The sequence below is a fragment of the Lithobates pipiens genome, unplaced genomic scaffold (genome assembly GCF_037356315.1).
Source record: "Lithobates pipiens isolate NorthernLeopardFrog02 unplaced genomic scaffold, aLitPip1_a1.2 Scaffold_8, whole genome shotgun sequence".
Lineage (NCBI taxonomy): Eukaryota > Metazoa > Chordata > Amphibia > Anura > Ranidae > Lithobates > Lithobates pipiens.
Window position 1 is genome coordinate 195,422,274 of NW_027507903.1, and position 24,591 is coordinate 195,446,864.

Consider the following 24,591-nt stretch of genomic DNA (forward strand, 5'->3'; position numbering starts at 1 on the left):
ATTCGGAGTTCCCGCATCGCAGCGGTGTGAACCCGGCCTAAAGGTTTCTGCAGGTATTAACAATCTGGCAGCCAGATCGTGCATGTTCCAATCTGCATCTGTCATGCATACTTCATGTTCACATGGGAGTGGGAGGGGACGATATTGTATTACCAGCCTTGGTGGAATCTTGGTGGAAAAATTATTTGTGGCTAAAACACAACCTACCCGTCGAAGCTTGACCAGGAAATGTATATATTTATCAAATGTATCTGATTCTAAAAAGCTTCAGCTAATATATATTTTTTTCCCCCCACATTTGCATTAGCTGCAGTACCACTAGAGCAGTCTCCAAACTTTTTAAAAAAGGGCCAGTTTACTGTTGGTGCCAGTAGCAGGAATAACGCCTTAAGGGCTGGATAAAGGCAAGCAAAGGGCCACATCTGGCCCAGGCCGCAGTTTGGAGACATCTGCACTAGAGCAACAAGCATAGGCATAGCATACAGAAAAGCATTACAAAACATAAAATACATGGATATGGCAGGCAAACCTTTATTCAATACACTGACATAGCCGCGTACATTAAAAATATAGATAAAGCAAGTTCACAAGCTAGGTACCTTCACCAGTTTTCCTTCAGCTGTACCGAGGAACATAATAGTGTGCTCATTCTCAACAGACACTGCTATAGAGGTAAAGGGGTTAATCTCCCGCACAAGCACAGCTTTTCCAGTAACACCATTTCTGCTCTGTAGTGGGTAAGGCAAGTGTTCTGATCCACACGGATATTTCACCGACTCATTTGCTTGTGAAGACTGCAAAGAAGACCAAAAATAGAATAAATCACTGCTTGCTCTAAGACAGCTGGACTCCACACTTAGAGGTTCTAAACAGTGGGAAAAAAATCTCACAGATTACTACAAAAAAAGTATCACATGTCCATTAAAAAAAAAAAAAACTATTTGTAAAAGGACAAACTATCCCTGGTCTACATGACCTAATCACAAATTGAGGCATTTTGGCGCATCCACTTTATTTCCCTCTATGAACTGTCTATTTGAGAGCTCATCGGCCTTTCTGTGCAACAACTTATGCAAAATCATAATTATATATGTTAACATGTAAGCACTATTCCAGGGTTTACATGCCATTAGAATACCAACTTGAATATGTGAATCATGGTTGTCAATAAATGCATTTACATCCAGAGTGCATATCATGTAGCAAGCTGAAAATTAAATTTTAGTCTACAATTACTGTGTAAAACAAGACCAATTACACATCCATTTTCTGTGAGCTACATACCTACAAGGTCCAGAACAAATAGGCGTATAGTATAATTTAGATATAACTTTAGATGTACACTAAATGGAAGCGCTACACAAGGTATAGAATGTTCTGATACAGTGTTAGTGGAAACAGAACACAAAAGTGATTTAATATATATTTTTTATATATATGCAGCCACCACTTTAAGTCCATCTTACCTATTGACAACAAGCATGATCACTCAGCCATGAGACATGGGTCTCCCAATAGACTGGGAACCTAAGATCATAAGCAAAAAACAACAAGAAAACTACAAAGCTTGCCATTTTAAAGCCCTAATGACTCTACAAGTAGCCTGTACTTGAAACGGTATAAAACATTACGTGTAATCATTTTAATTTTGCTTCCATCAAAGATGGGAATTCCCCTCACTTGCATATGCGTTAAAGGATAAGCTCACCATTGGGAACACGTTATGTTTCACCTATTAGGGTGTAACATGTCCCCATTCCTGCAGCCACCACCCCCTTTGCCCCCTGTCAGTGGCAGCTGGATGTTCAAATTTTTCTATTTGGTGGGGCTTAAACAGACCTGGCCCCCTCACTTGCACCAAACAACCCCCCCCCCCCCCCACGATCAATCAAAACGGAGCAAACCACTGCCACTACACAAACACCCCCACTCACACTAGCATCACACACACACACAGCATGCAATCAATGGCCATGGAGGACAAGGTGGCGATGCTCTGCTGCAGCCGGGGTAGGAAGAGGAGGCTGCTGCTGCACGGAGATTAGGAGCAAGGTGCATGGATCAGGGGGTATGGGTCGCCACTGTGCCCTGTAAAGACAGCAAGCGGGGAATCTTCTCCCCTTGCTTCCTGTCACCATTTAAAAAAAAAAAAAGAAAAAAAAAGAAAAGATGTGGACCCTGCCTATACAGCAGTGTCATTCATTCACAGAGTTCTGTGAATGGCAAGCTATAAGTACTGACAGCCTTTGCGGCTGTTGGCTTGTAGTTTCAATTAGCTGCCACAACACTGCTGCCACGACACTGCTGCCACGAATTAACTGCCATGACACTGTTGCCATGAATTAACTGCCATGACACTGTTGCCATGAATTAACTGCCATGACACTGCTGAGCCCTCTGGTAGTCCATTCATTCTTCCTGTCAGAATGCATCTGCCTGCCTACAAAAGGTACGAGCAGACAGATACACTGACAAGTCTACAGGAGTCCTACATGACACCCGCTAATTGTGGGTGCAATGTTTTGCAGGCTCATAGTACAAAGAAAAATAAATGCATATTTTTCTAAATGCAAAAAGATGTGCACTTTATTTTTAAAAAGATGAACTTATCCTTTAACCTCCCCAAATTGTAGAATGGTTGATGGGAATATGGTGCTTTAAAGTCTTCAACAAAGCTGCTTGAAGCTTCCCAAAAATCTTTGCAAATTATTTCAAAAGTTTGCTGTACACACTTCCCTTATACAAGCTGAAGTTTGCGTAAACAAAAAGTTGTGTCAATTTTCCTGTCTATGATGCCAGAGAAGTGATTTTTTTTTTGTTCCCATCACACTCATACAAGAACGAGGTCACAAGGACCGGGAAAAGAAACAGACACCAAAACTTGACAGAGGCTCCATTTCTACTCTGAAAAAGTATAGGTTTGATTTGGGCTTTAAAAAAAAAAGACAGGCACTTTGCCCTATCAAGGCAACGTGACGGAGCCTGGAGAAAGCACTCCGCCCCTCTGGCTTTTATTCTTACCAAGCCACGTTTGCTTGCTGCGGCAGCATCCCAGCCTGTCTAAACTCTGGTGTTGGCGCTCACACAAGGGATCCCTCCATTAGACATGTTTAGGCCTGGGCACTTCCACATAGAAGAGGTCATTTTAATGCGTGAAAGCGGCATGATAGTGTAAATAGTTGATTGCAACTCTTTGGTGAAATGGCTATCAGCAAACACCATCACTTTACAATGAAATGGTAAAAAGGACAAGGTCTCTGTAAATAAAGCGCTCTAATACTGGGACATTTTTAGGTTTGCAGTGCATAAAGATTATAAAAGCTTACTGTACCTGTTTTCCACAACCTATTTTATCACCAAACGGCTTTGTAAATATGCTCTCGCCATCGTCGTTCACAGATTCTTTAGAGCTGGTGTAACATTCTTCACGATTTTTTTCAAATTGCTCGTTAATTTTACTCAGTGGAAACATACATACAGCAGATCTCTCTCTATTATTGATAAAAGTGGTGAAAACTCCAAAAAGAACCTTATCCTTTTCAATGGACAGGCCATTTATATCAGCCAGCTCCTGTCCTGGACTAGCAAGGAAAGCAGAAGTGCAGATATTATAAGGAATGTTGTTCTCATCTCTGCAGCCAAGATCCATCTCAACATAGGAAAAATAGTAAGAATCCGATTTACACAATCGGGTAATTAGCGTGCGGTTTTTATGTAAGGTTTTATCCAACCGACTGGAAATGAAATAGACACGATCGGGATCTTCAAAGACAGTGATGAACTGCTGTGTGTTGGCAGAGGCCGAGCCATATTTTAAGTTAGCAGAATCATGGACAGTTTCAAAAGGGCCTTTATCCTCCATTTCATCAAGTATTCGTGTGCTGATAATTATCCCATTGTCATGCTGACTTGTGCCTTTCCCAACGAAGAGAACTCGTGGTCCATCATCTTGCATGTCTGCTATTAGTCCTACAGTTTCTACCTTCTCATCATTGCTGGCAACAAAAGACTTCTCTCCTCTGCTGTCATCATAAGAAATCTCTTCTGAGATATTGAGAATTTTTCTTAGAGAACAAATTCCTTTGAATAGGCTTCCACATACAACTATCCGTTCTTTTGGCACATCTAGTAAAAGCAGCTTGTTATAATTGTTGCTAGGAGAAGCACTTGGACATTGGTTTTGATCAATTGGAGGTGTACATCTTTTGTCATCGCTTTTTGGTCCGGTTGAGACATTGAAAAGCAACCCAAGTCCCCCAGTAAGCTGGTACAAATGATTAACCGCTCCTACGTAAACAAAACCGGTGTTTTCATTAACTGTTAGGTGGTTCAGTTCTGTGTCGCTCATAAAAGTGATATAGGATTCTGGTTTTGCCAAATGTACAACAAAAATTAAAATGCACAAAACATGGATCCATTCCGCCATTTCTGGGTAAAGCCTGTAAGGGAAGAGAAAAAAAAAAAGTCACTGAAAACTTCAGAAATAGGATTACACAACTTAAGAGTTCAAGCATGCCCTATCAAGCCATAGGTTCCACATAGAATTTGCACTTATATGCCCTCAACATTATCATTTAAAAATTGCCAAAAATACAACTTTCTGGTGCCTAAACACATTCATTCATGAAAGTGATACTAAAGTCTTTTAGTAACAAACATGTCATACTTGCCTGCTCTGTGAAGTATTTTTTTTATTTTTTTTAACAGCCCGGATCCTCCTCTTCTCAGGTCCCTGGCTGGAGCTCCTGGCCCCTCCCTCCTACTAAGTGCCCCACCAGAGAGCAGCTTGCTATGGGGCACCCGAGCCACAGCTCCATTCAGACACTGAGCCACGGTTTGGTGCCATTTTTTTTCTCCCGTGATTGGCTAACTGACTGGCTGACAGCAGCGGGAGACAATGCCACATCGCTAGATAGAGCTGAGGCTCAGGTAAGTATTGGGGGGGGCTGCTGCACACTGAAGGTTTATCTTATTGCATAGAATGCATAAAAACAAACAAAAAAAAAAAAAACACCTTTCTCCTTTACAACCACTTTAAAACACTGTTGCAGATCTAAAGGCTTTGGCTGTATAATACTGTTTATAGTCTTAAATGCTGAAGCTCCTTACAGAGAATATGTAGCCTTTTTAAAGTATTTTAGACATATAGCATGGCTGTGATCTGCTCAAAATGGAAAGCTAAGCATTCACTGCATATAAGCTTCTTTAAATCTTTCCCTGATGTCCCAACGTAATAGTCCCACCACTATTCTAATCACTGCCACTAGTCCTAGACTTTACTGGGGGTGGCAGGGTAGCCGAGGGGGGGGGGCAGTCATTTGTCCTTCCAGTAGCAGCTTTGGTATAGGACCTGAAGCAATGCTAAATGAGTTTGTACTGTATAGATTCAAATTAAAGTGTCTGTATACCAAAGAATTTTGGAGTTTGACGAGCTCTGTTAATTTACGTTTTGCTCTCTGCCCTGATGGTGAGAATATTTTTGCTTCCTAATCCGAATACAGAACAAAAAGGTGAGAGTGTGTCTGGGGAAAAAAATAAAATAAAAATTTCCCAACTTAGACAGTTGTCACCTGTGGAAGCATTTCCCATCACCTCCTGTAAAGCTTGTATTTCTTGTCACTTTCAGTCGCAATGGTCACCAGGTCTCAAAGAAAGGGTGCCCAGAGGAAATAATAAAAACCTGACAGAGGGTGTAATACTTCCACACTTTAGGCAAAGCAAAAAAAAAAAAAAAAAAAAAAGGGTTAGCTATACACAAACTTTAGAGTAAATAGTTTAAGGTTTTACAAGCAGTAGGCAGTTTAGTTACAAACTACAGAAACCGTTTATTTTCTTGTAACAGCAGCGCATGGATTGTGGTTGGGCAGTTCTTTATCTCAAGCTGGAATCACATCTTTTGTGATGTTGCCACACTGTGCATGCGTAAGTGCATTGCAGTGCCATAAAATGCACAAATTAGTATGCTGCAATGCATTTATTTCCAATGGCACCCCAAAGCACTAAGGGTCAGATGTGGTTTGGGTTGTTCTGGGATGCACTGGCAGCCCATTCAAAATAACTAACCTAATAACTTAACATAACACATGTTGATGTATGGCTAAGATTCCGGCCTCAATGTACATTTATAAATCTTCTCAGACCGACAACAAGAAAATGTTCAGGTGGCCAATACTGTCAAATAAATTGACCTCAGTTCAGCACATCTGCCTATGGCAATCCCTGTTATAGCATATTCAAAATGGCCCAATAAATATAAACAATGTTCTCAATTCTCACCATGACAGTCTGGCAGCTTCTGACTTAAGAATATGAAAATGACTGCCTCCAAAAGTCAACAGCTCACAGGGAGATTTTCCAAGCTAAGCAAACCCTGACCTTTTCCTACTCTACACAGAAGGGTGGATCCCAAATACCATTTGTGGCCTGCAATCAGCCTTCGAGTAAAGCTCATAGCAGTCCAAGGATAGGGAGATATGATCCACTCATTAACAGACTTAGCCCAGCAAAGCCGATTGCATGTAGTACATAATTACCACGTGTTATATGCCTAGTTTTACTATTTTTTTTTACTTAAAAAACCTACATGAAATCAGAAAAACTGTACCACGGGCACATTATTTTACCAACTGAGAAAGGATTTTTATGGTAAAATTATTTTCAAAATATGAATCCACAGGTTATCAAGCCTGACAATATTACTTTCTTCAAGGTGGCAATAAAGAGTTTGAATGAGGTATCCAATGAAAACAGCATGGTGTGTCATTTGGTGTGATCAAATAATTAAAGCAAAAATAGGGCTTTCAATGGTTAAATGCCCTTTTTTTATATAAAAACTTCCCGCAATAACATTAGTGATATTTAATTGTGTGAATTATATCATGATATATAATGTTAAAACTATAGCGTCAAGTGAATTACACTCAATGAGAAAATATATGCCCATGTATGGCTAACCAAACTAGAGGGGGGAGCAAATGTGTATGTGAAATACAATAAGGGTCATTTATCAAAACTGGAGCAGATGTGCATAGCAACCAGCTTCTATCGTTCATTTTCACAGCTAAAAGCTGCAGTTTGGTCTATTGTAACTAGGTAAAAAGGTAAGTATGTGCCATACCTGTGGGATCCCAGTGGAAGCTGGAAACCACTGTAGTAGGCAACATTATTACAGTGATTGCTGCTGCCTTTCAGGTCCCATGCCTACGCATTCCTGCATAGTGCACACAGGAGGCCAATTGATCGTTACGGGTGCCATTCAAGAAACATGTTGCATTTTTTCCAAGATAAATGAAAACTTTTATCCGATTGGACGAGGTGGACATCACTGCTCTGCCTCTTCCAATCAGGTAACGCTTTGCATTTAAGCTAGTCCAATGTAACTATGTAAAAATTGCCATACCTAAACTTCAGCTTTAAAGTGGTTTTAAAGGCAGTTAAAAAAAAAACCTTTAGTGTGCAGCAGCCTACCTAACCTGAGCCCCATCTCGATCCAGCGAGAGACTCGGCTGTCCTGATTGGCTAAGAGATACATCGGCAAGCTGCGACACCGTGTCTGAACGAACACACAGAGCAGCGGCTACGCTCGGGTGCCCCCATAGCAAGCTGCTTGCTGTGGAGGCACCCGGCAGGAGGGGCCCGAGAAGAGGATGTGGGCTGTTCTGTGCAAAACCACTGCACAGAGCAAGTACAACATATTTGTTATTTTTAAACAAAAATTAAAAAACAAGACTTTAGTATCACTTTAACTGAACATGCTGAAAAGAGTGGATTGGTTACTATGCACATCTGCTCCACATTCTGTCTGCGCATAAAAAAAAAACCCATAAGGCTGGGTTCACACTGCAGTGATGCCGAAACGCTGCGAATCCGCTGCGGGTTCCCACATCGCATGCCTCCCGGCAGCAGTTCACACTGCCCTATGCAAACTGCTGGGAGTGTCAGTGAAACGTTAATGACACCCCCAGATCAGTTCGCAAATCGCAGTGCGATCTGCAAACTCGGACAGGAATCGGATCGCATGGTGTGAACACCCATGCGATCCGATTCTGCTGCGGACCAAAAAAAGGGTCCTGTGCGAGTTTGGGCCGGATGCGATGCGAATTCAGCCATACTATCTGTATGGCTGAACTCGCATCGCACAGAGATCGGATGTGATTTGCACTGCAGTGCGGTGCGAATCACATCCGATCTCATCACCGCAGCAGTGTGAACCCAGCCCAAGTCCTAAAATACTTATCTTTATGGTATAACGTAGTACTCTGGGATTCAACAAGAGACAAATCAGATGCCCATATTTCAATAACTGAGCATATAAACTCTTGTTTTTAATTTTACAACAAAATCCTTTTTGACTTTTTATGCTTGTGTTACAAAGTTACAATTCTTTTTTCAAAGATTTACAGACATTTAGGCTCTGGTTACACTACTGCGACCTGAAAGTCTGCGCAACTTGCAGTGTGACTTTGCTGGCGATTTGAGTACGACCTTGAAGCAAGAGGGACTACACTGCAGGGAATGCCTGGGTAATCTTCCTGTAATGGCAGATCCAAATCACATCAATATAGATGAGGATCAGACTTGGAGGCAACTTCCATTAAAGTCTATGGGCACAAGTCTGAGATAACTCTCCTTGAAGTAGTATAGAAACTTGTTTTTAAAGTCAGAGCTAATTAACCACTTGTTGCATATATACTGCGGCAAGGCAGCTCAGCTGTGCAAACCGACGTACCTGTACATCAGTCTGTGCATTTGGTACTGCAAGCTCGCCCACGGGTCCAGTGGCCTCAAAGTCCGCCGGCCACCTGCGACTACAGTGAAGAGAGGCAGAATGGTGATCTGCCTATGTAAACAAGGTGGATCCCTGTTCTCACAGGGGAGGAGAAAGATCAGCTGTTCCTAGTGATCAGGAACAGCAATCTTTCTCTACTCCCAGCCAGTCCTTCCCCTTGACCATTAGAAACACCTCCCTAGGGAACACTTAACCCCTTGATCGGCCCCCTAGTGTTAACCCCTTCCCTGCCAGTGCCATTTATATGGTGAACAGTGCATTTTTTATAGCACTGATCACTGTATTGGTATCACTGGTGACCAAAAAGTGTCACTTAGGGTCAGATTTGTCTGACGCAATGTCGCTGATCCGGCCATTACTAGTAAAAAAAATTTTTTTTAAATAAAATAAAGTCCCTAAACCTTTCCCCTATTTTGTAGACGCTATAACTTTTGTGCAAACCAATCAATATACGCTTCTGCTACATATTTTTGTTAAATCGCAAGAATACATATTGGCCTAAACTGATGAATAAATTATTATTATTTTTTTGGATAGGTATTATAGCAGAAAGTAAAAAAAAAAAAAATGTTGTTTTATTTCAAAATTGTCAGCGCAAAAAAAAAAAAACCTGCAGAGGTGATCAAATACCAGCAAAAGACATCTCTATTTGGGGGAAAAAAGGGCATACATTTTATTTTGGTACAACTGTGCAATTGTCAAAACAACGCAGTGCATTATCGCAAAAAAATGGCCTGGTCATTAAGGTAAATCCTTCCGGGGCTGAAGGTTAAGAAAGCTCTTATTGACCAACATGGGATTTCACATTTCATGGGACTTAAGGTCTCAAAAGCAGGATCCCAAGTCAGGGCAGTGTGAACAGACCCTTAAAGTGGAAGTTCACACAAAAATCTCTAAATCTATCAGCATCCATAATCTAGGACTAACCTATCTAGCCCTGTAAATAAGAAAATGTTATACATACCTTTTCTGAAGCCGCTCCGGTCCCACACTGAGCTGTCAGTGGTTTCTCTGTGGAGGCGTGTGCAAAGGAGGCAGCCAACAACAGAAGCCCCATAGTAACTCTATGGGTGACATCACTTCCCAGCCAATGTCGGCTGTGTCCTACACCGAGCCTCTGCCACTGGAGAGCAGACCGGAGTGGCTTCAGGAAAGGTATGTATAGTGATTTCTTCTATACAGGGCTAGATAGGTTAGTTTTAGATTGTGAATGCCAGTAGATTTAGGGATTTTAGTATTAGGGTGAACCTCCACTTTAAACGTACAAAATTACACCCTCAGATTAATCAGAAAATTGTTCCTAAGAAAAAGAAATATACCAAGTTGTTTTAACCAGGCTATAAAAATACCTTTCCCATAAGAGAACACTGACACAAGTGGAAAAAGGAAGGGGAGGAGGTGTGTGTGAAAGTTTGTGAAAAATAGGTAAAAATATCTCAGGTTTATGTGATAACCATAATAGTAAAGTGCGTCTAAATACAAAGAAAAAAAAAGTAATACATTGCAGCAGTCCTTTGTGTGGTGGCCATGTACCTTTTTGCAGGCTAAGGGAATTTTTTTTAGCAAACACAGAAAAAACACTAACACCACATTGTAAAGCGAGTGATGACACAAAGGGGTTGGTTTACTAAAACTTGGGTGTGCAAAATCTGGTGTAGCACTGGATAGAAACCAATCAGCTTGCAGGTTTTATTGTCAAAGTTTAATAGAACAAGCTGAAGTTAGAAGCACATTGGCCATCATACACAGCCGCACCAGAATCTGCACTCTCCAGTTTTATCTCCCCCAGAGGTACAGGAAGTGTGTTATTTACAGTATTAACAGCTAAAAGGAAAAACAAATAAAGGTTTAGATACACTTTAAAATGATTGTAAAGTCTGTTTTTCCTCTATAAAAATAATAAACTTTATATTTGCCTCCTCTGTGCAGTGGTTTTGTACAGGGCAGACCAGACCCTACTTTTCTCGGGTCCCTCTCTTTGGCTCTCCTGACCCCCTCCCTCCCATTGAGTGCTCCCACAGCAAGCGGGTTTCTATGGGGGCACCTGAGCCAAGCTGTAGCTCTGTGTACAGACACGGAGCCCCGGTTCGGCCTGCCCCCTCTCTCTCCTGATTGGCTAACTGACTTTGATTGACAACAGGGGGAGGCAATGGCAACACTGCTGAGTATCAGCCAATCAGGAGGGAGAGTCTCGCTGAATAGAGATGGGGCTCAGGTAAGTATTAGGGGGTGTTGGGGTGGCTGCTACAAACAGAGGACTTTTTATCTTGCCTAGAATACATTAAGATACAAAACAAAAAACCTTCTGCCTTTACAACCACTTTAAAAGGTAATTATCTTTTTTAATTTTTATATTGAGCACAAAAAAATAGTTTATTTTTAATCAGGTAAAATGTAATGCCAAACAAGAATAAGGCCTTAAGCTTAGTACACACTGTACAAAACTGTCAGCTCTGGTCAGAGCCGCTGCACTAACGATCCAATGTTAGTACAGTGACCTCCCCCCACTGACCTGTTGTGTTCTGACAGGGTGATGCCGTGCTGTCTCTCTCCCGGCATACGCCGCAACTAGAAAATTACCATTCTTCTAAAAACGTGTACCAGTGCTGGGCTTTCTTCTTAGAAACTACAGAATGCTCTGCAAGTATAAGGTTACGGATACCACCTTTAACAAATTTTTATGTGCAAAAATTATAAAATAAATAAAAGTAAAAATAATTTGAAATAGTTTAAAATCAATTTGACAAAAAAAAAATGACGACAGAATACAGCATGACATGTCTTGTCATGTCAACATGACTTTATAAGAAAAATCATGCTGGATCCAGCCTGATGCCTGGCTTTAAATACAGACTTCTGTCCCTCCCTAATTAGCCCGTAAAGTCACGGATCATTGGAGGATCTCTTAGGGACAGGGGAACACAGATTAAACTTAGCAAAGTGGTGATTTTTTCCCCTCCCTCCCCAAAACGTTGCCATGGTAATGCCTACAATATGGATCTCTTGAGAGAACAACTCAAAATGCAGAGCAGGAGACAGAAGAGAAACACAGTAGTGCACGGATTGTCTCAGCACAGTGCATGCCTTGGTTTATATGTAAATATTAAAACATTTCTACATTACAGCAGAAAGACTTGTTCAGATTCATGCTGGGTGACAATTGAATTTCCTACATGCCATGTAAAGTGCACAAGGAGGAGAACATCCCCCTTCATTATGCCAGCTCTGGTTATACTGCGAGCAGAATAACCATGACATGAGCATAGAAAAATGAAGCAAGCTCAGGGTTTGGTCTGAAGTAGTATTACCACCAATGACTAAGTCATTAAACAGTAAAGCCACACAAAAAAAGGTAAACTCAAGTCTGTTCAGAGCCCTCCACCCACATTTACCAAGAAAAAAAAAAAGAAAAAAAGCATACCCTCACAATTTCCCTCACATTGGAAATACAGTATCTCACAAAAGAGTAGACCCCCCCCCCCCCCCCCACAAATTTTGTAAATATTTTATCCCATCTTTTCATGTGACAACACTGAAGAAATGACACTTTGCAACAATATAAAGTAGTGAGTATAACTGTTGTATAACAGTGTCAATTTGCTGTCCCCTCAAAATAACTCAACACACAGCCATTAATGTCTAAACCGCTGGCAACAATGAGTACACCCCTAAGTGAAAATGTCCAAATTGGGCCCAATTAGCCATTTTCCTTTCCCGGTGTCATGTGAATAGTTCGTGTTACAAGGTCTTCATGTGTGAATGGGGAGCAGGTGTGTTAAATTTGGTGTTAGTTATCGCTCTCACTCTCTCATACTGGTCACTGGAAATTCAACATGGCACTGCAAGGCAAAGAACTCTGGATCTGAAAAAAAGAACTGTTGCTCTACATAAAGATGGTCTAGGCTATAAGAAGATTGCCAAGACCCTGAAATTGAGCTGCAGTACAGTGGCCAAGACCACACAGCAGTCTAACAGGACAGGTTCCACTCAGAACAGGCCTCGCCATGGTTGACCAAAGAAGTTGCGTGCACGTGCTCAGCGTCATCCAGAGGTTGTCTTTGGGAAATAGAGATATGAGTGCTGCCAGTATTGCTGCAGAGGTTGAAGGGATGGGGGAGTCAGCCTGTCAGTGCTGAAACCATACTCCGCACACTGCATCAAATTGGTCGGCATGGCTGTCGTCCCAGATGGAAGCCCCTTCTAAAGATAATGTACAAGAAAGCCTGCAAAAAAGTTTGCTGAAGACAAGCAGACTAAGAACATGGATTACTGGAACCATGTCCTGTGGTCTGATAAGACCAAGATAAACTTATTTGGTTCAGATGGTGTCAAGCGTGTGTGGTGGCGAGGAGTACAAAGACAAGTGTGTCTTGACTACAGCCAAGTATGGTGATGGGAGTGTCAATGAGGGAACCATGAATGCCAACATGTACTGTGACATACTGAAGCAGAGCATGAACTCCTCCCTTCGGAGACTGGGCCGCAGGGCAGTATTCCAACACAACAACCCCAAACACCTCCCAAGATAACCACTGCCTTGCTAAAGAAGCCGAGGGGTAAAGGTGATGGACTGGCCAAGCATGTCTCCAGACCTGCATCTGTGAGGCATCCTCAAAGGGAAGGTGCAGGAACGCAAGGTCTCCAACGTCCACCAGCTCCGTGATGTCACCATGGAGGAGTTGAGGACGACTCCAGTGGCAACCTGTGAAACTCTGGTGCCCAAGAGGGTTAAGGCAATGCTGTAAAATAATGCTGGACACACACACAATATTGACACTTTGGGCCCAAGTTGGAAATTTTTCTTAGGGGTGTACTCACTTTTGTTTCCCACGGTTTAGACATTAATGGCTGTGTGTTGAGTTATTTTGAGGGGACAGCAAATTTACACTGTTATATAAGCTGTACACTCACTACTTTACATTGTAGCAAAGTGTAATGTCTTTAGTGTTGTCACATGAAAAGATATAATAAAACATTTACAAAAATATGAGGCGTGTACTCATTTATGTGAGATACTGTATATCCCCTCACTTCACCTGCTGAAACTACAGGACAAGAAATTAAAGCTAATAATGAGAACGAGGTAAGCATACAATTAATGTACATTGGCACTGCTGGTCCAATAAGCGTAAAAACAAAAAGTAAAACAAAAATAAAAAACCCTTCGGCACTACGTAATAAAGGATTGGCAATGCAGAACGATCAAACTATTATTTAGAACAAGGTCATGCAAATAGACTTTTAAATGTGATCATACCCCCAGGGTGTCTCCACAGGCCATTCTTCTAAAGTTATTCTCATAAAAGTATATTAGGAATACATGGGTACAATCTAGGAACCAACATTACAAAAAATATAAAGTAGTACTTTACAGTCTCTGTGGTACAGATTGAGGCCTAAGATTACAAGGTCAAAGTCAAAAGGCATGAATCCATGGGGAATTCCAGCCAAGTTACACACTAACAGGCATGAATGCCACCCACACATTTAATCAACAGAAATAAAAGTGAAAGTAATAAGGACAAGCATTTACTATTAACAGAAGCACTGTAAACCACCTAATCATGGCAAAAGTTAGCAAGTTATATACGGCTCCGGTAAGCGGCGGAGGACTATGAGCTATGAGTACGCACTACTGCCAATGCGAAACGTCAGCTCTTTTGTTTGCTGTGTTCTTTGTTTTTTGATGTGATTTTTTTAAAATAAAGAAAGCCGTTTTTTTTCTCAAGAGTGCAGCAGTCCAGAGTCTAATTCCACTTAAATCGGCGGAGGACGCGGGAGAGCTGCAGGAGGGGGGGGGGCTTCCCGCCGCCGATAATGGTGATCTTGCGGCGAATCTGCCGCATAGACCACCATTATCTTTTATCGAACCGCTGCCTGAAAAGATGGATATCTCAGTTGTGGCAGCAGCTGCTGCTGTTACCAAGATATCCCTCTTCAAGGGATATCTTGAACATAGTCATGCGGCGGTCGGTAAGTGGTTAAAGTGTTACTAAACCCAGGACCCTGCATTCAATATATCTGGTCTCGTACAGTACACAAAACACTTAAATGCAATTATAGTAAATATAAACTGCCAAATACCTTCTCTCAGCAGTTTATACCAATCTTGTGACTTCTATCAGTGTCTGGTTGAGCACTGGTTAAAGCTTGCAGAAGTTTTTATTCTCATGTGATTGTCCTATAAGGCTTCAGAACCCCTGACCCTCTATCTGGACAGTGCTGATTGGCCCTGTGCTGATCACATGCACCCTCCTAAAAAAATCTCTAGCAATACACACTAAACTGAGCATGTGCAGAGTGCCCCCAAGGCTCTGTTCTATCCGATGGATTGAGGACAGTGAAAGAAGGGGGCAGATCAGAGAAGACAGGATCAAACAGCCTGAGGACAATGCAGAGGATTAACCCCTTAGGTTTCACAGCGAGTATAAGCAAGCAAGCTTTACTGCATATATACACTGATTTTACTGCTGTGGGTTTAGTAACACTAAGCAGAAAAAGAGCTGAGATATTCTATAATAAATAACAGTTGCTTTCTTGGTATCTAGACCTTCAAAAGGACCAGGTACAAAACCAGCCTTAAACCAAAAAAATATTGATTGCCACCAGAAGAGCAAGAGAAGAAATCTTTGAGAGATTATTTCCTAGTACCTATTGTGCCAATAGGAAACAAAGTAAAAGGAATATCTTCCCACCGGGAAACAGAAAAAAAAGAAGAACGGCACAGGTTTCCACCTTTTCCAACTCAAATCAAAAATGAGAAAAATGTTTTGTCTTTAGTTACACAGAGAAATCTTCCTGTTTGCTGTGGGGGGCACATGGCAGGAGGGAGGGGCATGGAGCACTGGCAAGGGAACCCAGAATAGGAGGCTCTGGGCTGCTCTGTGCAAAAAAAGTATAACAGGTTTGTTATTTTTAAACAAACAAAAAAAAAAAGACTTTAATATCATTTAGTTCAAAAAAACCAAAACAAAAACAAAAAAAAACCACCTCCAACACTGCAAGAGTTTAATGCGTGTAATGTCTAGGGATGTTATAACATTAAGAAATACCGTATTCCACACTTCAGCAGGCTCCCTGCAACCTCCTCTCTAAAATGTTTACAGTTGTAGTCGCACGCTTACCACCTCCATGAATACAGAGTTAAGTGTTACTAAACCCAGGACTCTGCATTCACTGTATCTGGTCTCCCACAGTATACAGAACATGGAAATGCAGTTATTTTAGTAAGGCCCCTTTCACACTGGGGCGGTGTGGGAGCCGGCGGTGAAATTGTGCTATTTTTAGTGCCGCTTTACCATTTTTTAGTGGCGCTATTCGACCGATAGTGGGGTCGTTTTAACCCGCGCTAGTGGATGAAAAGGGGTTAAAACTGCACGAAAAGCACTGCTGTTCCATTCATTTCCATGGGCAGAAGTGGTACATACACCACTCCTTCACTGCTCCAAAGATGCTGCTTGCAGGAGTTTTTTTTTTTTTTAACGTCCTGCAAGCGCACTGATCCAGTGTGTTTCAGGGCACGTTACAGGAGCTATTTTTAGCGCTGTAGCGCCTGCAAAGCGCCCCAGTGTGAAAGGGGTATGAACTGCCAAATACCTTTTATCATCAGCAGTATATAGCAGTCTTGTGACTTCTATGAGTGTCTGGTTAAAGCTTTGTGGTGGAGATTTTGAAATATATTATTTATAGCAAGGGAACCATTGTGAGGACTTTCTAATTAAAATCTCCATGCCCCATAATAGAATATATATATATATATATAATATATATATATATAATATATATATATATATATATATATATATATATATATATATATATATATATATATATATATATATATATATATATATATATATATACATTTATATATATATACATACATACATACATATACACACACACACACATATACATACACACACCATATTTATCGGTGTATAACAAGCACAGGCATATAACACGCATATTCATTTTAAGAGGGAAGTTTCAGGAAAAAAACCTTACATTTTAAATAAGGAACTTTAAAGCTAAATAAGGGTCAGTGCCCATCTGCAGGCTCACCATTGCCATCAATGCAGCTTGAGCAATGCCCATCTGCAGCCTCACAAGTGCCATAAATGCAGCAGCCTCACCATTGCCATCAATGTAGCCTGATTGATGCCCATCTACAGCCTAGAGGGGACAGGGAGTGGGGTGGGATGAGCGCCAACAGATTACATACCGTGAGAATCTCCTATGATAGACAGAACAGTGGCCTAATGGCGGCCCAGGAGACGGGACTTCCTATTACAGAGGCCGCCAAGTGAATAGGATATTCTTACTGTATGTAATCTGACTGCGCTCGTCCTGCCCCCTCCCTGTCCCCTCCAAGGCAGCTATTTGCTCCGGGTTTTAATGGTGAAAAAGTGTTATACGCCAATAAACACAGTGTAGGTATATATATGTTTTATAGGAATGTATGACTTAATATTTTTAGGTTTAATCATGAGAGGTGGGTCTAGTTACCGATATCTGTATCTCAACACACACCAACATCTTTTGGTATGTTTTTTGCATAGTAAATAAGTTATTCTATTGTTCTTTGGGACGAGGGGCGGACATTGCATCTCCCAAGTCCTTGAAATGCTAATTTCAGAATTGGTTATATTAAGATCAAAGAGAGCCAACTGTTTTAAGGCAGACACAGAGGCACCAAAGAGTAATGCTTAAGCATGATGTTTAACTGGGTTTGAAATTACAGCCAATCAGAATTGGAGGCAACTTTGAATCAATGAGGTGACCCTGAGTTCTGATTGGTAGGAGTGGGTTATTCTAACATAAAACCAAAAACCCTAGAGATGCTAGTTCTCTCTACCTCACGGACTGGACCCAATATGGCCACACATAAGAATGCCTATGTAATGTATTCTCATATTCCTCTTTACTTTTTCCGTAACTTTTTCCATCGTAGGATTTTACCTTAATATATTATTAATCTATTGATAGCATGTGTATGACCATTATAGCAATATTTTCTATCATTGGTAACGTTGTTTTTAAGGGTGTATTAGTTATGTTATAGTTGCTAGCCTCAGATGAATACAAGTTTAATTTCTGTACAATAGTTTGTTTAAATAAACTGGTTATCCTTTTCGCACTGGAATCATTTGTTCTTAATTTCATGGTTTGATTCATATAGATAAAAGGTTTTAATCACTTATTTTATGTATAGGCAAGCATATAAGTGAGGAAGATATAAAAATAGCCTTAACAGCTTGTAGGAGGAGTTTTCATTCAGAACTGACTGTCCTATCAGGATGCAGGAACCCTGACCCTGTATCTGGAAAATGCTCACCCTCCCAAGAAAAAACAAAACAAAACACCTCTCTCTAGCAATACACACCAAACTGAGCATGTGCAGCCTGTCCAATGGCTCTGTATTATCAGGAAATATATTGGGGACAGTGGAAGTAGGGGATGATCAGAGAAGACAGGATCAAACAGCCTTTTTACACAATGCAAAGGATTAACCCCTTAGGTTCCACAGAGAGTATAACAAGCATGCTTTACTATATATACAGACTGAGGTTACCGTTTTGGGTTTGGTAACACATTAACTGCCCTGCATTGTAGATGATGATGCTGTGGAACCATTAACAGACTGAGGCTTTGGGGAGAAGAACGCAGCACCAGAATGAGGGAAATGGAGGATAGTGTAAAGAATAATGCTTGTTCCTGCCCCCAATAGCCATAACAAGCATTTATGGCTGAACTGTGGGATAAGAAAATATACTCCATATACAAGAGGCAGGTGTATGCTTACTTGCACGTTACTGAGCTTTGTGCATTTCTTTCAGATCTGTGCAGTAATCCACTGTGCAACTGTCTCTGTGCAGAATCTTCAAGTCGTCGATGCCCTCCCTCCTTATGCAGGGTAACTAGTCTTGAATCCACCCCCTCCTGCAGTTTTTATCACGCAGCCTGTAGAGCGTGGACATGGTAGGTCCCTCCCACAAAACTGGTCTCTGCACAAGTTAGTAGTGGTAATATCTGGATTTTCAAAGGTTGTTTAGTGTACACAAAGTTGATTTATATGCATTGTGGCTATTGAGGAATACCTTAAAGTGAAGGTTTTGTGCTCAGAGTTAAGCTTTCAAGTTTTTCCAAATGCTGAAGGTTTTTACCTTTATGTATTCTATGTAGGGATGAGCCCGATGTTCGAACATTGGGTGTTCGTTTGTTTGCCGAACAATTTGTGGTGTTCGCGGCAAATTTGAGAGCCATGAAACATCCTTTAAATGTCTATGGGAGAAATCAAAAGTGCTAATTTTTAAGGCTTATATGCATGGTATTGTCATAAAAAATGTTTGGGGACCTGGGTCCTGTCCCAAGGGACATGTATCAATGCAAAACATTTTTTTAAAACTTGAGTGAAATATTCCTTTAAATTTCATACCGGGGGGGGGGGGGGGGTGTATAGTATGCCTGTAAAGTGGCGCATGTTTCCCGTCCATGCACAAAATTACATTTCTAAAGGAAAAAAAGTAATTTTAAAAAAATGTGTAGACTGTCCCTTTAAAAAAAAAATTTTTTTGATCACTTGTCTTGCTGTCGCAAGGAATGTAAACATCTCTTGCTAAAACAATACAGCATAAACGGTCCTCTTTATGGAGAGATCTGGGGTCAAATCTCTCCTCTACCCTTAAAAGCAATCATTTTATCTTTTGCGTTAAGGCCTCATGCGGTGCTGGTAAACAAATGTTTAGAGTCCATTCACACAGGGGCAACACAACTTCCAGCGCAAATTTTGGAGGCAACCTGGACACGACTTGAGTATGAATAACTTCAACATGACTTGGAGCGACTTGCAAACACGACTAAGTCGTCCCAGGCCAGGCGACTTTGGCCATGGCCAATCAGAGAATAATCAGCTCTCGAGGGGAACTCCACATCAAATTTTAAATAAAAAACCAGCATGGGTTCCCCCTCCAGGAGCATACCAGGCCCTTAGGTCGCCGTGTGACATCACCCGGTGACCACGCCCCTTACCTATATAAGTTGCCACACAAGCCATTACAGCAGTAGAGAGCATTGTGTCAACATCGGAAGAAGAAAGAAGAGGGAAGAAGGACGGAGAAGACTGGGCTCCTCCGCTAGTAAAAGAGCTGGAAGAAGACAGCGAAGGAGCCAGCAGAAGAACCGGAGAGCGGGAGAATAGGCCGAACAGGATTCCTGCATTCCGATAAGCCTCCCGCCCGCAGACCCCGACAACCACGGCCAGGGTTGTCGGGAAGAGGCCCTTGTCCTCATCAACATGGGGACAAGATGCTTTGGGGTGGGGGGGGGGGGTCGCAGGGTGCCCGCTCGCTCGTCCCCACCCCCTTTACTGACCGGCCGGGTTGCGTGCTCGAATAAGGGTCTGTATGGATTTTTGGGGGGGCCCCCCACACTTTTTTTGGCGTGGGGGGTTCCCCTTACAATCCATACCAGACCTAAGGGCCTGGTATGCTCCTGAAACCCATGCTGGTTTTTTATTTAAAATTTGGCGTGGAGTTCCCCCTCGAGAGCTGATTATTCTGTGAGAGAAGTGACATTGTCGCTTCAATATAGATGGAGATCCGACTTAGAGGCGACTTGCATTGAAATCAATGGGTACAAGTCGTGTAGAAGTCGGATTGAAGTAGTACAGGAACCTTTTTTGAAGGCGGAACGACTGCTGTAGTGTACATTAAGATGGATCCATTAACTAACATTGATTTTCACAACAGCGGGACTTGGGGCAACCTGAAGTCAGATCCCGAGTTGCCCCTGTGTGAACGGGCTCTTAGGAGCAGTTGGGCATTTTTTTCATCTGCCCCTGAACTCTCATTTATGTTATGTATATTTATGTACACCAGGTCGTTTATAGTAGTTTCTAGGCAGTTGAGTTTGGAAGCATTTTATGGAATGCAAAAAAATTGCGTTGAGGACGGATGTTGAGGCATTTGAAAACGCCAAATGCCTGTAACAGCTTGTGAACGATGCTAAACATGGTAACTAGCTTTAGCAGCATTTTGTTTACTAACATTTTTAATTTTAACAAAAAAGTAAGTTTTTTTTTTCTTAAAGAGACGCAAACGTGGCACGTAAACACGGCTAAACTGATGTTTTTAGATGTCAGTTTCTAGCTGTTAAGTTAAATCATTCAGGAGAGGTAAAACAACGTCCAGTGTACATGAACCCCCCCCCCCCCCAAAAACACGTTTACATGGCATGAGAACCAGAAGGGACGTCGATATTGCTCTGGTCCTCCGAGGACATAGAGATGAGCGCTGGCCATCTAGCCATTGCTTATCTCTATGGAAAAAACCCTGCCGAAACCGGGTGGCTCCTGGAAATACCAATCGGTAATGTTAGCCCAATAACCACTGGAAAGCAGCAGCCCAAAAACCACGGGAAAGCGGCAGTGGGGGATTGCACCTCTCCCGCTGCTTCTAAAAGTGATCTCGCAATGAATCCACCACTGGGATTACTTTTAATGGGAAAGTCAACCGCCTAACGAGAAAAAAAAAAAAAACAGAAGGATACCAGAGTTATGGCATCTAGCTGCAGCCATAACCCCGGTATTTAACGCCAAATGACATATTTACAGTTAGATGGTCAGCAAGTGGGAATAAAAAATTACTACACTTTGATAAAGAAACAAAACAAAACACATTCTCTGCTCAGCCAATATTAACCTGTCCAACCAGAATTTTGTTTGACAAAGGTTGTGTAAAGACTTGTATAATGAAAAAAAAAAAGACTTACAAAATATTTCTTTTCAGGTGGCATTCATTTAAGTAATCCACAAACACTACTATGACTAATCAAAAGAAATCAAGTTCAGACGGTTAGCTAGTGTTTGGATTATTACAGTTGCGAAACAATTTTCATTGGCAAGCTCTAGAATGGTCTACACCACAAATTAGCAATGCATTTATCAAGGACCTGCATAACTGCAATTCAGCTTATAGCGATGCTGACCATGTGTCTATATACATCAACACATCTGGATTGAAAAGACCACACGTGAATGCTGCCTGCACCACATTTCCACAAACTGCTTGCCACACGTTGATCTACGACGAGTCACCAGATTGGTGAACTTCATGTTTACCATATGGTTTGTGAACAAGAACAGTCGTATTGCAATATGTTATGCATTTTATCACCCTATAATGATAGTGATTATGTGTCTATATACATCAACTCATCTGGGAAAAAAAAAAGACTAAATATGAACACTGCCTGCATCACATTTCCACATTTTGCTTGCGCAACATGTTAATCCATAATAAGTCACTATAGTGGTGAAATGCTGTTTGCCATATGCTTTGTGAACAAACATAGCTACATTGTAACGTATTGTTAATTTAATTACACTTTTACTTAAGCAACAAACTGAATACTGTGACAGAGACGGCTAGGCAACATCTGCTTAGATAATTTTGTGATTTCACAATACACAGCCATGGGGAAAGTACACCCCATGGAATTTGTTGACTTAATCAAACTTTTTGAACAGTCAAACATTAGATCTTTAAACAGTATCTAGTGCTAAACTGACATAAAAATGGACATTGTTCAATCATTCTTATGCAGATCTCGAAACATGGGAAAAGGGAAGAATACCAATTCAAACCCATGAAATTAAAATCAGGAGATGCAGGCTAGGTGCCAAGAATTAGAAACTCCTTGGGGTGTATGAAGGTGAAACTTGTGCCACTTTAAGGCTCGGTTCACACTAGTGTGACGCAGAAAATCCTGCAATTCCTGTGCGGGTTCCCACATCACACCTGAATCCCAGGCAGTTCGCAGATTGCAGTGCGAACTGTGAAATGGTACAGTGTGAACAACCATGCCATCCCATTCCAGTGTGGACCTAAAAAAAGGGTCCTACACCACTTTGGTGCAAATGAGATTTCAGCCATACAGTTTGTATGGCTGAATTTGCATCACACAGACATCACGTGTGTCGTCCACAGCAATGCGGTGCGATTCACATGCAAAGTCTGGCATCACACTAGTGTGAACCCAGTCTTACAGTAAATCTAAATGTAAAAATAATAAGGGGAATTTAAAACATCCAGTTATTGTAAAGCATCCCACAAACAACTTGCAACTGAAACAAATTTGCATTGAGAGGTAACAAGACTAATGTAATCTACTTTAAAGCGGAGGTCCACCCTAAAGTGGACCTTCTGCTCATCGGAACCCTCCCCCCCTCCGGCGCCACAATTGGCACCTTTCAGGGGGGAGGGGGGTGCAGATACCTGTACAGTACAGGTATCTGCACCCACTTCCGGGATAGCTCTCTGCGGAAAGGGGCGTAGATTACGCCCCTTTCCGCAAGTGCCCGCCCCTTTCTGCAGGTGCCCCGCTGCCTGCTGGGAAACACACAGATCCCAGAGGCAGCGGGGACCGTCCTTATTGCGCAGCGCGACTCGCGCATGCGCAGTAGGGAACCGGGAAATGAAGCCGAAAGGCTCCATTTCCTGATTCCCATACCCAAGATGGCGGCGGCAGCACCCGAGAGACGATCTAGAGATCGGCTTCGGGTGCCGACATCGCGGGCGCGCTGGACAGGTAAGTGTCACTATTTTAAAAGTCAGCAGCTGCAGTATTTGTAGCTGCTGGCTTTAAAAAAAAAAAAAAAAAAAAAAAACCGCTGAGTCCCGGCGGACTCCCACTTTAAGCTCCATTGAGCAGGGACCTCTGATTCCTACTGCATAATTATACTGCCTGCCCTCATGCTATAAAGCATTGCATATACAGTTGGTGCTATATAAATCTTGTATAATAAATAATAATAATGGTGGGGAGTTTTTGCAAACACCTACAAAAAGTAATTTCTGCTAAATACCAGCTTTGGAGGCCAAAAGTGTACTTACTTTATTTTTATACCATTACATCTATTGTCATTTTTGTTTAATTATTGAAAAGGCAAAATGTCCCTTAAAGTGGTTCTAAAGGCTCAAGGTTTTTTTACCTTCATGCATTCTATGCTTGAAGGATAAAAAACAAAACAAAAAAACCTTCTGTGTGCACCAGCCCCCCTAATACTCATCTGAGCCCCATCGCGATCCAGCAATATGCCCGACAGCCTCGGCTCTCCCTCCTCATTGGCTGAGACAGCAGCGGGAGCCATTGGCTCCCACTGCTGTCAATCAGTGAGCCAATAAGAAGGGGGGGGGGGGCAGGGCAGAGCCACAGCTCTGTATCTGCTGTGCTCAGGTGCCCACACAGCAAGTCGTCTGCTTTAGGGACACCCGGCAGGAATGGCTGCTTTGTGCAACACCACTTCACAGAGCAAGTAAAGTGTAACATGTTTGTTATTTTTTTACTTTATTATAAAACTTTGTCCCTTCCCTGTCTTTTTTTCAAGCTAATCACCTTCAAATGTCTATTGTAAGTAAGAAGAAAACAGTTCCTGTGTATACTCTGTCACAATGATCACTCAGATAGCAACATTATGTGTAGCAAGTCTAAAAGAGAGAGGCCATAGAAACAAGCTAATCTCTATAAGAAGGATGCCACATTGCAAAACTGAATTGAGGGGTGTTTTAAAAGTATATCCAAGGCCAAAATCTTTTTTTTCTTTTTGGATAAATAAGGAAACTGTTAAAAAACCCTGTCATTTCTTGCCATCTCTTTCCCATTAAGGAGATCTCCCTACACTTCCTAACCCACAGACACAAGGGGAAAGAGAACATAAGGGAAATTTGCACTTGTCACCCCAATAAAGGTCAGTATTTAAATGTTAGCCCTCTATTTTGGTTCTGGAGACAAGCTACAATTTT

At 41.7% G+C, this 24,591-nt stretch overlaps 1 protein-coding gene across 5 annotated transcripts in view; it reads right to left on the minus strand.

Moving 5' to 3' along the window:
• Positions 1-24,591, minus strand: part of PLXNB2 (plexin B2) — a 342,174-nt gene that overhangs the window by 138,154 nt on the left and 179,429 nt on the right. For 4 of the 5 annotated variants that reach the window (XM_077474007.1, XM_077474008.1, XM_077474010.1 and 1 more), the window contains 2 exons: positions 3,332-4,439; positions 600-794 (listed from right to left, as the gene is read on the minus strand). In XM_077474007.1, the coding sequence (XP_077330133.1) occupies positions 600-794; positions 3,332-4,439 (1,303 nt within the window). Of the gene's footprint in view, positions 1-599; positions 795-3,331; positions 4,440-11,300; positions 11,427-24,591 lie in introns of all 5 variants that reach the window. The other variant, XM_077474006.1, reaches the window with a different exon arrangement.